This window comes from Sparus aurata, chromosome 9, assembly GCF_900880675.1.
Source record: "Sparus aurata chromosome 9, fSpaAur1.1, whole genome shotgun sequence".
NCBI classification, from domain to species: Eukaryota; Metazoa; Chordata; class Actinopteri; order Spariformes; family Sparidae; genus Sparus; species Sparus aurata.
The window spans coordinates 11,167,835-11,180,366 of NC_044195.1; the positions used below are offsets into that span (position 1 = coordinate 11,167,835).

At 41.4% G+C, this 12,532-nt stretch overlaps 1 protein-coding gene across 1 annotated transcript in view; it reads left to right on the plus strand.

Moving 5' to 3' along the window:
• The window catches only part of klf7b (Kruppel like factor 7b), an 81,664-nt gene extending 69,740 nt beyond the window's left edge, over positions 1-11,924 (plus strand). The window contains exon 4 of the mRNA XM_030428549.1: positions 2,577-11,924. Within this exon, the coding sequence (XP_030284409.1) occupies positions 2,577-2,628 (52 nt within the window). The 3' untranslated portion in view covers positions 2,629-11,924. The remainder of the gene's footprint in view (positions 1-2,576) is intronic.
• The last annotated feature ends 608 nt before the right edge of the window (positions 11,925-12,532 follow it).

The following is a 12,532-nucleotide window of genomic DNA, read 5'->3' on the forward strand; positions in this document are numbered from 1 at the left end:
AATGCAAAAGGCCCTAAGACTAGTGATCATTTCAACTCAGGACTCAACTGTTACTTCCAGATGAAGCGTGTCTCAACAGCTGCCTCCTTGTGTTTTCATTGGAGAACCCCCACACCAACATTGAATAGACGGCCTGCGGCTCTCACGTCCCTGATCTATCTCCAACCTTGGCACCCCTCTTGCACTTTAGCCTCCCACCTGTTATTGTTGCTGTGTATAAAACGATGGACGAGGAAAGATTAGTTGTTGAAGTCGAGAAATATCTTGAGCTTTATGAGTACACTCTTCTTGCTCTTCAAACCATCCCTGATCGTCTATGGGTTTGAAGAGAAAGTTGTGCAGAATGCAGGCTGTCAGCACAATGGCATACACTTTTTTAGGGATGGAAGTAGGCTGATGCAAAAGGCTTTTCCCACAACATTTGTCACCCCTAACAGTATATAGTTGAGTCTCCCAGAAGATGTTGCATCCAGGATAGACGCATTTAGGGCATATTTACCCCAGGTATGATTACAGCTTCAGCTTCAAGCCTCCAGACCTCTAACCAGTACTGATTCCACAAAGATTCCCCTATCACTGGACCTACCATAGTCCCAGATGTGAACCACCCTGAATCAATATTCTGCATCTTCTAAGGCCATCCAGACAACAGAAACATTCCTTGTATAGTTGAAATATAGGCTTTCAGAGTGAGGGGGATGCCTGTATCCAAATGTGTTCCCCATCAATCACACCGATGCAATAAGGAAAGTTACGCTTTTCAAAGAACAAAGATCTCCAATTGATGGCATCACAGGTATCCTTGATTGCATTGGGGACAGTCGTCTCGCTCGGGCGGTGGCCGAATGCAAGACTGGATATGGAGGACCTAGAGAAAGAGGAAACACAGGAGCAGCAGGAGGATGCAGCTCCGCCTCCCCAGGCTGAGAGAATTCCACAACGAGCCAGGGCAATAAGCAGCAGACACAGATGGAGAAGCCCTAACAACCTGGTGTACATGGGAAGTTGCTGGAAATCTTCCCCCCAAGTCCCCCAAAATCACCTGAGCCTGAAGCACAAAAAAATGAGTTCCTGTTGAGTTTGATCCCTCAGATGGAGACTCAACCCCTAGGAATAAAACAAAGCCAGTCTGAGCTTTCTACAAATATTGGACCTGGAGACCTCACAAGAGGGCGGGAGACCTGTGACAGGAGGAGGAAAGATTTTAAGGAGAGAGGGATGGGCAGTTGAGCTACCAACCTCCCACCTCGTTCACCCAGTCTATAAATCAATCAGCAGCACTGATCCCTGCAGGGCAGCACATCAGCGCATTCACCTGAGAGGACAACTGACAAAAAACTTTTTTTTTTCAAGGAAGACCTAGGCACATTTTTTCTCCAGCTGTACATTAATGTGACCGCAAGCTTTTGTTTGGCTTCGATGGGACGTCTGTAATTTGTGTTCATTTTTGTGATGTCGGGGCCAATTATGGAGAGAACTTGATCTATCTCAGCTGCACTCCCCCAGAAGTATTTTTATGGTGCTTCTCAGGATATTCCCAGAGCATCTGGACCAGATTGTGGTACGCCCCCTTCTCTTGTCTCCATCCATTGATGGGATGGACCCAAACCCTTGATTGCATCAATCTCAGGCTACGACACAGCAGAACTAGGGCAGCAATCCTCTGTCTGTCCATAGTTATGTTATGTTGAGCCAAAATGTTAAACTTGCTTCAATTTAACATGAGTAAGTAATGGGTATGTACATCATGTGAGGGCCTGTACACCATTGTTATTATGATGAAAATATGTGGGCAAACCCAGAACTAAAGCAAAGCCAGTTCAGTTCACGCGGGCAGGCGCTTAAGATGTGTCATATGACCCTGTACAAAGCTATACGGTGGTAGTAGAATTTGCACTTAAGAATGGAGAGAAGCTTTAAAATCTGCCAGAAATCTTCTCATAAAAATGCTCTTAATCCCACAATTTTCACTCCAGTTACATCATTCCCACATCAAAACATAGCTAATTGTTTGCCAGTCACAGACATGTAACTTAAAAATAAAATGTGTTATGAATATTATATTATATCCTGCCAATAAACCATGCTTAATCCTACACACCGGACCTTTAAGCTTTAATAAAACTAAACAAGCATACACAGCGGATAGTTCGGTGGGTTTCGGATTGACACGTGTTACTAGCAAATATACAGAGTCAATGTGTAGTGTACGGGGGCTGGAAGTGTGTTCCAGCAAATACACATTGCTGGTGGGAAGTTCAAGGGGCCTGGGATTATGGAAAGTTCCCAAGAAATACATAGAGCCAGCGGGTATTTCAGGGGGCCTGGGAATTTGGCCCAGCTAATATACAGAGCCAGTAGCATTGATCGGCAACAGATCATTTGGGCTTTTGCCCGTCTTGTATGCATTCATGTGAGCTTTTTTCTCTTTTAGATTTTTTTCTGTTTCCTCTTTTCGCCCCTGCGCTGACACAGTTACAGCCTAACAACTCTAATTTTACGTATTTCTTTTTATCTATTCCATGTATATGTGGGCTGTTTCTGACATTCTGACATTTCTGTGTTTGTCTCTGCAGGTGTTTCTCGAGGTCAGACCACCTGGCCCTGCACATGAAGAGGCACATCTGAGGGCGAAGAAACAGAAGGAGTGGGAGAGGGGAAGAAGCAAGAGGAGGAAGAGGAGGAGGAGAGATAGGAAGTAGAGAGGGATGGGCAGTCTACCAACCGCCCGCCTCGTTCACCCCGTCTATAAACCAGTCGGCGGCCATGATGCCTGCAGGGAAGCGCATCGAGCGCATCCATCTAAGAGGGTCGTAAAGATCAAACAGACAGACCGCCCTCTCATCGGAGACGGGGACTGGAGGAACACGAGGAGTAGCTAGATTGTTGTTTTTCTTTAAAATTACACACTCACACAACTTGCAATAGTTAACACGCCACACACCGTCGTTGAATGCATCATCCCGGTGAACCCCGGCTGCCCTCGTGTGGCTCCGGGGGCTTGGACACTGCCAAACCAACATATACTTAGCTTGCTTGATGAAACATACGCCTTATTTTCTTTCTCTGTATTCAGTGTGTTTAAACCATAAAGTCACTTTGGGTGAGGAGATAGTCAGTGGGGAAACTTTAAATATCCATGTAGTCAGTTGTTAGTGCTTTACCGGCATTTAAAATCAAATACTCAACTCTTTTTTCTTTGCTTTTGAATGTTTTTCATATATGGAACATAAAAAAAAAACATCATCTGCCGAGTCAGCTTCAGTTATCTACGTGAAGAAAACAACAATGCCAAATCTGCAGGAGAGAGACTGTACGGATTGACTTCTAGCATAGCTGACAATCGAACAGGGCTTGTTTGCCGGGTGTTTTCGGTGCACCCATGGGAACTTGGTCAGCGAGGTGCTGCTGCATCTCAGGCTCTCCTCCAGTGGGTGTTTACATCTCTCACCTTCACTGAGACGCCTGCCACCTCCGCAGGCCATCTGACAGAAATGCGCAGCGACACTTTCTTCCTTTTTTTTGTACTTAGAGAACGATAATTCTTATTGTTGTTATTACAAAGAAAGACACTTTGTTTTTTTTCTCTCTTGGAGAAAAATGTCTTAAAACTCACTGAATTGTGTTCGAGAAAAAAAAAAAAAAAACTGAAAATCTAAGATGACTTCAACAGAATGTGTGGGATGAAGGGGAAGAGCGTTGTTGGTCTTTTAATCCCCATGTGCACCGGCTGTGCTTCTTCTGCAGTCTGTAAGCAAGCAGTGGATGAACAAAAAAAAAACAGAATCACACCAACTCTCAGAAAAGGGATTTGTATTTTTTCTTTCCTTTTTTTTCTGGACTTTAATAAAAGCGGAGAACGGAGGGGTCTTCAGTTTTGTGTGCTGCTCTTTCTGCCCTGTGATTCACTCCAGCTGAAAAACAAAACCCTTGCACGACCCTCCATGGTCTCGCACTCCACCAGAGTCAGGCGGAGGACACGCTAAGAACTGGAAACTCTTTTTTTTGTTCTTCTTTTTTCGCTTCTTGTTGATTCTGAGAGACATCCTGGACGGTTTTCACAGACTCTCAGATCCCATCTCCCTGGCAGCACTTCAGGGCAAGAGCGGAGGCTGAAGAGACGCTTTTGGTTATTTACGTGGGACTTACGACGACCTTTTGCGTGGTGGTGCCGAACAGACACAGTCACATCGGCCTGGTCAAATTTGCCTGTTTCGTATCCATTGACTGCACTGACTTTTTTTCAATGTTATCTGTGGGGGTTTTTTTCTACAGCGGAAAAAAAAAAAAAAAAAAGAACTCAAAGAAAAAAAAATCATAAAAAGATGAAAAAATACAACACAAAAACAACTCTGTCTCGCTCTACACATTGTATACAGAACAAGCACACATACTCCGTCAACACACACACACACTAACACTGCAGTTTCTTTGCTCACAGCTCCTCTCGAGATAAGACTAATAAGATTTAGGAAAATAATTATTAAACTAATCAACAGAGCTGGAAAACAAAATACTGCATGGCAGGCTTTATGCAAACACACACACACACACACACACACACACCAGCTCATACACACACGCACACTCTTCCTGGAATTATATGTTCTGCTCCCAGATCTTTTTTCACAGTAGGAATTTAGCAACTGTTGTTTAGTAGAAGAGTATCTTAGCTCTCGGCTGGAGGTAACAAACGATTCCAAAATCCTTTGAAGTGAGAAATCAGCTTGCTCTCATTTCCAACAATCACCCACATATCCCTCGCTGCGGTTTGTGCCTCTCATTTAATCAGTGTTTTTACTTCAGAGACTCTAGTTACATTGTTCCAAACAACTGATGCTATAAGCCACTTTTCTAATAAAAGTAAATGGAACTAAAAACAATGACAGCATGATTTTTTATCAAAACACAAGACGCTGTTGAAAACACGTCAATAATCCCAAAAGACCTTTTCTGCCCTGCCGCTCATGTACAGTGAATTTGAATAATGAGGATCATCTCAAACAACCAGGTTTCTAACTAAGTTGGTCAATGAGCCAAATGTTCAGTCAAATGTTTAAAAATGGTTGCACAAGCTCCTCAAACTTGTCTTTTATGTCTGATATTCACATAACAGGTGACTGTTGAAATCTCAGCGCAATTTTTCATAAGACAAATACAGTCAAGTAAAAGATGATTAAAGCTACCCTGTGAATGTTCTGACCATAGCTGGTGTTATTGAGATAAAGATAAAATAAAGGCTGCTAGCTTGCCAACATGTGAGTAAACAATGCAGTATGTACAATATTATATATACAAAAATTCGCTGTGTGATGAGGAGTAAATGCATTTAACCCATATGATATCTAAAATACACATTGCATTTTGGTTAGAAACACAAAGTAAACATACTTTTGTTTACAAGAAAACTCAAAAGGGGTAACTTTAAAATCAGCTTCATCAGTGAATTTGAATTTGACTTTAACAACATTGTCTACAAAAGCAAAACAAAGTAGAAAATAAATATATTTCAGTTATTGCAGTCTGTAGAGCTGCAATAACGAAGGGCTTGAAGGTTTATTGGCTTGTCTTCAAAACCACAGGAAGGTTTATGAAATCCCTTGCTGGGTTTCCAAAGCTATATTGTTTGATTAAAAATGACTTCTATCTGTGACCTGAATGTAATCGCTGACACTAAATTCTCTAATGTAAGAAACGATACGTGAGAGGTGAAAACCGGGGTGAGTACATATCCATAGCGCCTGCTTACTTTGTTCAGTGGTTGCAGAGAAAACAAACTTGCCTTGCAATCAGAGCATCACTGACACCGCTGCTCTATCCGCCCACCACCACCTATATGCCCTGTAGCACATGCAAACAGTCTAACTCTCGCTGCTGCTGACTGGTGCGGTTGGGTGAGGGTACAGGGTTCCTGAAGCTGGAAGGGAATTCACATCCCAGCATGCCCAGTGATCGTGCCAGTTGGCCTTGCCAGCCTTCATTAGGTGAAAACAGTGAAAACATTCCCCTTCAAGGGGGTTTATGGTGCAGCTTCGAACAATCGATACCAAAAACCTCCAGCGTGGAACTGCCCTTTAGCCACGGGCAGAGTCTCCCCGGTCAGGAAAGATCAGCGGCAGACCGCCTCCATATGAGGCCTCTATATCCAGCGGCAGCTTTGTCTACTAACTCTCTCTTTCTGCTAAACACGACGTAAAGCAACCCATGTTTGGGATGAATCCAGTGTTTCACTTTTGATTTCATTTCATTGTTAGGTTTCTGTTACAAAAGCTGTATTGATGGTTGTTTTTTCAGCTTGAATGATGCAAAGTCATGCCAAAATGTTGGGACATGCAATGGGATGTAGAAAGAGCCCTCCTATACAGGACGTACAATCATAGAGGGATGGGGATCGTAGCACTTTTGAGAGGCTTTTGATGGCATGAATGTGTATCTGTGTGTATGTGTGTGTCCCTGTTAGGCATACTGTGAGCAAAGCAGTGATTCATCCAAGTGGTTGATAACATATTTAACTGCTGAACATATGTGGCACAAATGTTGGTTGATGTATTTGCTGATGGAAAACGCTTGTAATCGAAGCAACGGCTGACAATGTTTATTAGGTTTATGTTCAAACCCTTCATTTGCTCATACATTCAGTCATTCATTCAGATAAGTCGTGGAGCTTGATGACTTGAGTCGAAGAGATACAGAACTTGCACTTTGTATTAAAATCTAAAATGAGAAAATTCACTCGCTAATAATCTCAGAATGTATCAGCATTGGTTCTGAAAACCAAAAAACAAATACGAATATCTGGATTTAAATGAGATCTTTAAAAAAAAAACATTTGCTGTAAACGCTGCAGTTTAACCATCTTATATTCGGTAAAAATTAGTCGGATGCATAATCAGCAGCTCATTTGCATTCCGTCCCCATTTGGCTTGTCACTTTGTGTTACCTCATTTCCTGCTAATACCTCAAGAGGACCTAATTTACGGATAACAGGATGGCAGGATCAGCGTCCTCTTGCAGGAGGAGGCGACCTTTGTCATGGTGACTCCGAATAGAAATTGAATCATGATATTTTTAGGTGGAAATCAATAAACAGCTAAAACAATGAGCCTTAAGTTCACACTGAAAAGCAAATGTGTCACTTTTAGAGATAACTCATTGATAATGTGCCCCAACCGCTGAGACATACCAAATTGTTGGAGACCTCATGCACCATTTTAGGGCTTACTTTTTAAAACCAGAGTTTAAATTCCAGCCTTGACCAGAATGCAGCAATTTGTTTTTGGCATCGAACAGATCTCAAAGTCACTTCAGATCCAGTTTCACATTTTATTTCCTTCATGTCTCTTGGTCAGTTGGAGAGGGCTTTTTTTGTCACAGTCTCCAGACGTCTCTCAGGCTCCTCCAGGTCGGCTAGCTGCCGTCCCACAGCTCTGATTAGCATAATCACCATCGGGTCCTCTTCTCTCGTTGCAGTCCAGCTAATGAGATAGCTCTGAGTCACAGGGAAACCGAGTGGTCTGGAGGAAAAAAACAACAGGGACCTTGAGCCGAACCGATTCCAGCGCTGCGTACCCGGTGGACAGATTTGATGTAGAACAAACAAGATCCAGTTAGCATAGAGTAATGCCAGGAGACAGCGAGATATTTGTCGAAGCGACTAAACTGTGAGGAAAAAAATAATTTACCCATATGAATATCCAAATCATTAAATCAGCCCCTTGCATTTTATCTCATGGATTACTGATAAAATAAATTGCCATTTATCTGCAGAGTCCCTACAGATATTAAATCCACTGTGTGTCCTCCAACCCTCCCTCTTTCCTTCACCGTTAAAGTGCCATTCTGGATTCCCAACACCTCCATCCTCACCCCATTTCTCCCTCTCTGTCCACAGCAGTTGTCCATGCACTATCAGCTGCATGAATGCTGAATGCACACTTTACACATTTTGCCCAAAGATTTGCATATTTGCAAGTTATCTGCTGTGAATGTAGTAGATGTAGAGGAAAGAGTGGGGAGGCAGAGGCGCAGAAGAGGAGTTATTGGATGGAGGGTGGAAGGAGAGGGATTGTTTTTCCCTGCATGATCGTCCCATTAAATCTTAATTACCGGTGCGCTCCGACTCTTCATGCTTCATAACATTCGCACTCTCCTGTCTACTGTCAACTGGAGCCGAACTCATTGTTCACAAATGTAAAATAATGTTCTCATGGTCTTATAGGGTGCCCAGTATAGTGGCGCTAGCAGCTTAAGCAGAGGCGAAGAAGCTTTAGTTCAAGTTAGCTTCTTAGCGCAATGAAAGTAGCACCATTAAGTCTCATATTTCAAAGTCATAGGTGGGCTGGAGTCTGTGGTGAGTTAGTTGGCTGTGGAAACCACCGTCACATCAGAGAGTTTGAATGAGTTCAGGCTACCATCCACACATTCAACCATTCTAATGGTTAAAGTTAAGCTAAATTCTACTCTTTGGAGTTTACGAAAGGGGTTTTCACACTGGCTGCTTGGTCCAAATCTGGGAATGATTTGCCGGAAACCTTACCATCCTGGAAAAAATGTATTAATTTTACATTGGAGAATATCCAACTCCCAGTATGGGGACTACTTTTATACCACTGGAATCTGAAGTTTATGTCAACCCAGATACATACATACAAGATTTATCCAGTATCTCATTATAATTTATGTCCTCATGAAGTATGTTGAGGCCATATTAGACCTGATATAGCGCACATCAATCAACAAAACTTCAGAATCAGTCGGAGATATCTAATCATAATATTTCTGGATTCTTCGCCTTTTTGCACTACAAAGGTATCACAGATCATGGCACTAACAGCAACATCCAAGCTACTATTGAACCACATGTTATTTTCCACTCTTTCTAATTGATCTCCAATATGAAGTATGTGATGTACCATTTGCATAACAAAAGGAATAAGAACATGCAATCAACATGTTAGCAGTGCTCACAGATTCTGTGTGTGGAACAGGCCCTTGAACTAATGAACAGGTACAAAAGCAGACAGTAGCAGGGTTAGGAGAAGGAGGGCTAATCAACTCAGAGTCAGACCAACAAACCCAGTGTGAAGACTGCCTTTAGACTTTGCCTCTGATCACAGCCAGTAGTTTGAACACAGTGTTTTGAGGGACTAGGCTTCAGTTTCCATAGTTTTCCACTACATGACCCTGAAGAAGGATTGTCACCTTAGGCAGCTTTTGTAAATAGCGTGAGATCCTACATACAGACCGCTCTGTATGAAACTAACTGTATATGGCGACAGCACCGTCTCAGACATTTCAGCCTTTCTGTAGATCTGCTTTAGTTCTCGCAAACATTGCACTACATGATCATACTTAGCTATTGCACTCTCCATGAGCACGCACTTCTAGCATAGTCTATTGGAGCACTCTGTCAAAATATCCACTTAACATTTGTTACACATCCAGGATGCACTTTGCCACCAAGAACCAAGAACAGGTCGACTCTCGATGGATCAGACTGACATATCAACTTAAACCTCCAGTTAAATGCCTTTTTCATCAGTTATTCTGGGGGAATACGTTGTACTTTATAAACATTCAGTCATTCTGAGAGTTGGTTGAACTTTCTTGGTATCATTGTCATCCTGGAGTGATTCTGTCCGTCTGTAACTACTGTGTTTGTTTGTCCATGCTTGATGTGTCAGTATATAAGAGATTCACAGATCTTTACCCCTCTCCTTGTGTCTGTATATTTCACCTCACCCATACCAAACCCTTTCCACCTGAACTACAACCGTCAGAGCCCTGTGGGGCAGAACATGCTCAAAGTCAGATATCCAGCAGTACTAGGAAGAACTCTCAAGAGCAACACAGCTTCGGAGCTCCAAGCAGTTCTTAGGCGAGACTGCAATAACTTCTCAACCTTGCCAGCTAACCGTCCTTGGTTGGTAAAGTTTGTTTCAGTTCAGTCGACCCATCCTCGTAGGTGCTTTTCCATCTCTGTCAGTTGACCTGCTTAATTAGATCCTAATGCCTGATACATTTATGTGGGGCACTTACAGTTTAAGAACTACTTTTTTAAATTTGGTCAGTACGAGCAAAAAGGATTGGTATCCAAACTGTTATGTTGGTCTCTGGTAAATATCACTGTCAAACATTAGAGAATCATATGTTAGGAAATGTTAGGAACAAACTTCAAAATTGAATTTTTGGCAATGCTTTGATTAGCTTGTTTCTATGCTAAAACTCTCACAGGATCACAGATTGTCTGCCATGGGAAATGTTTTTCTATCAGGTGTCAAGCATGAAAAAGGATTTGTTAATATTCTGCAGATTGTAAACCCAACCCAGTCGCCAGAATGAGAGGCAGCAATTTATGTTTCTGCAAACTAAAGATTTGTTGAAATTTTACATTTCTTTATACTGCAATTTTACTTTTCACTAGGTTTCGCTTTTCAATTTCATAGTGTGAGGAAACTGTGTTTATGATCTGGTTTATGTTTAGGCACAAAAAACACTTAAGTAGTCTTTAAATGCCTGACTTTATCACTACGAAGACAGCAGAAAATGTCCCGACTTCATGTCAAAAATGTATTTTTTTTGGTGCCAGTACGGCTGGAAGTAAACCTGAGATCTCCTTAAAAATATCCAGTAAGTGTAAGTGTCACACTTATAAATGGTGGAACACAGTCTTGAACTGCAGCCACTGGCCTGGCAACCTTCTTAGCTGTAACCCCACCACTGTCCCCTTCACCTCCTGATATGAAAGTCAAGTCAAAAACATGTAATGTGAACATGATCAGTGGTTTGCAGAAATGTTCACTGCCAACATTTTATGCTTGCGACTAGACCGGTAAACCCTTGCAGTCCATTTATTGTTTGATTTGTATGGCCGGCTATGAACCTGCAACTTTGATACAGATGTAGAAGGATTCATGTTGATTTATTGAGATTCACCTATGGATGGACAATTACTCTCCAACGTGTAACAAGTTTTTGAATATCATAACTTCTAATTGATCAACCGTGTATGGGTTTCTTCCTAAATTGTAACTTAAAATTTCAATTCTGCTCACCAGCTGCTTTTCAGAGATCTAGGACACAGTAGAGAAGACACAAGACATCTCTCTCAGGTTCAAGTGCCAAACGAAAGCTTTAGGTCATTAAGGCAAAATGTGATATTTTAGAAATGTGCATGATGCTCATCTTGCTTCCCCAAGAAAGTCTTGTGAAGTTGTACTAAATGGAGTCCCTATCTCCAAAATCTCTGCAATGCATCTGTAACATTTTGTGATAATCAACAGGAATGATGGCCAAAATAAGATTTAAAATCTAGTTTAAAATCTAAACTACAAAAATCTTCTGGAGACACGGACAGTATTTTGGTGCCAATCCTCATGCTACATATTGGGAAACGTGACCGATCCAGTGTCGTCATTAAGCAAATTGTTCACATTTTTATATTATCCAGTGTGTGTCCATAATGAACTCCATCCATAACTGTTAAGGGATCACAGTTCTAGATTTCCTTGGATGAGCTGACACAAAGAGAAAACAGCAGATGTGTTTTTACCTCTGACCTGTCCAACAGGGGCTCTGTTACTCTGATACCTGTCATATCAACATTCGATCCATGAACCTTCACTCCACACCCACCCTCCTCTACTCTGTCACCATCACATCCGTTGAGAATTTTTTTTTTTTTCTTTTGCGTTCTCTTGTTTTACTTGGAATTTTTTGATGTACAAAGTGTTTAAAATATTATTTGTATTATATGATGTTAGTATGGTAATGTTCTTTATTAAGGAAGAAGAAAATTTATTTTTGTTACTGGTCTGTTTCATAATTCTTTTCTAAATTGGTATTGTAAGATATCTATGCAAGAACTGTTAAGTGGAGCATTTTTATTTAAGAATGTAATATGTGTAATAAATGGTAGAACCTGGCCATGGCTCTCTTGTATTGTATTGTGTTACATCAATCAACATTTAGACTTCACTGACCTTGTTGAACCATTGAACTCACAGAATGATCTGTACTTGATGCACAGTTGCATATCTGACCTGAAAGGTTGCTGTTTATCTAAGCTGTACTACTTAACTCTTAACCTGTCATAACTAATTTAACACTGAAGTAAGCTTCCTTTAGCTTACTTTGCCTCAGTGACAGCAGCGTTTGCTCTGCCGGTGGTGTCTAAACGTGCTGCAGAACACGGTAATGTTAAAGGACAGGATTATTTTCAAATCTGTCTTCCTGAAATGACATACACTATGAGAGTTACGGTTTATTTTAATCATCCCTAATCATTGTGTGAAAATATTGCAAAAGGTAATGGTAGGTACCTTGTATTTCAGACAATGTTTCTTGCTGAGACATACACACTATTAATTTTATGCAAGGGCGGATATTACATTTTACTTTAGGGTGTGCAATAAACAGAAGAAAATTCAGAAGGGGGTTATCAAATGTGTTGCCAAAAGAACAACTGTCCTAAATGGATGTGGGAAATGCTGTTTAGTGCTATTAAACTACCAGCTTATTGTTGGGACAGAGG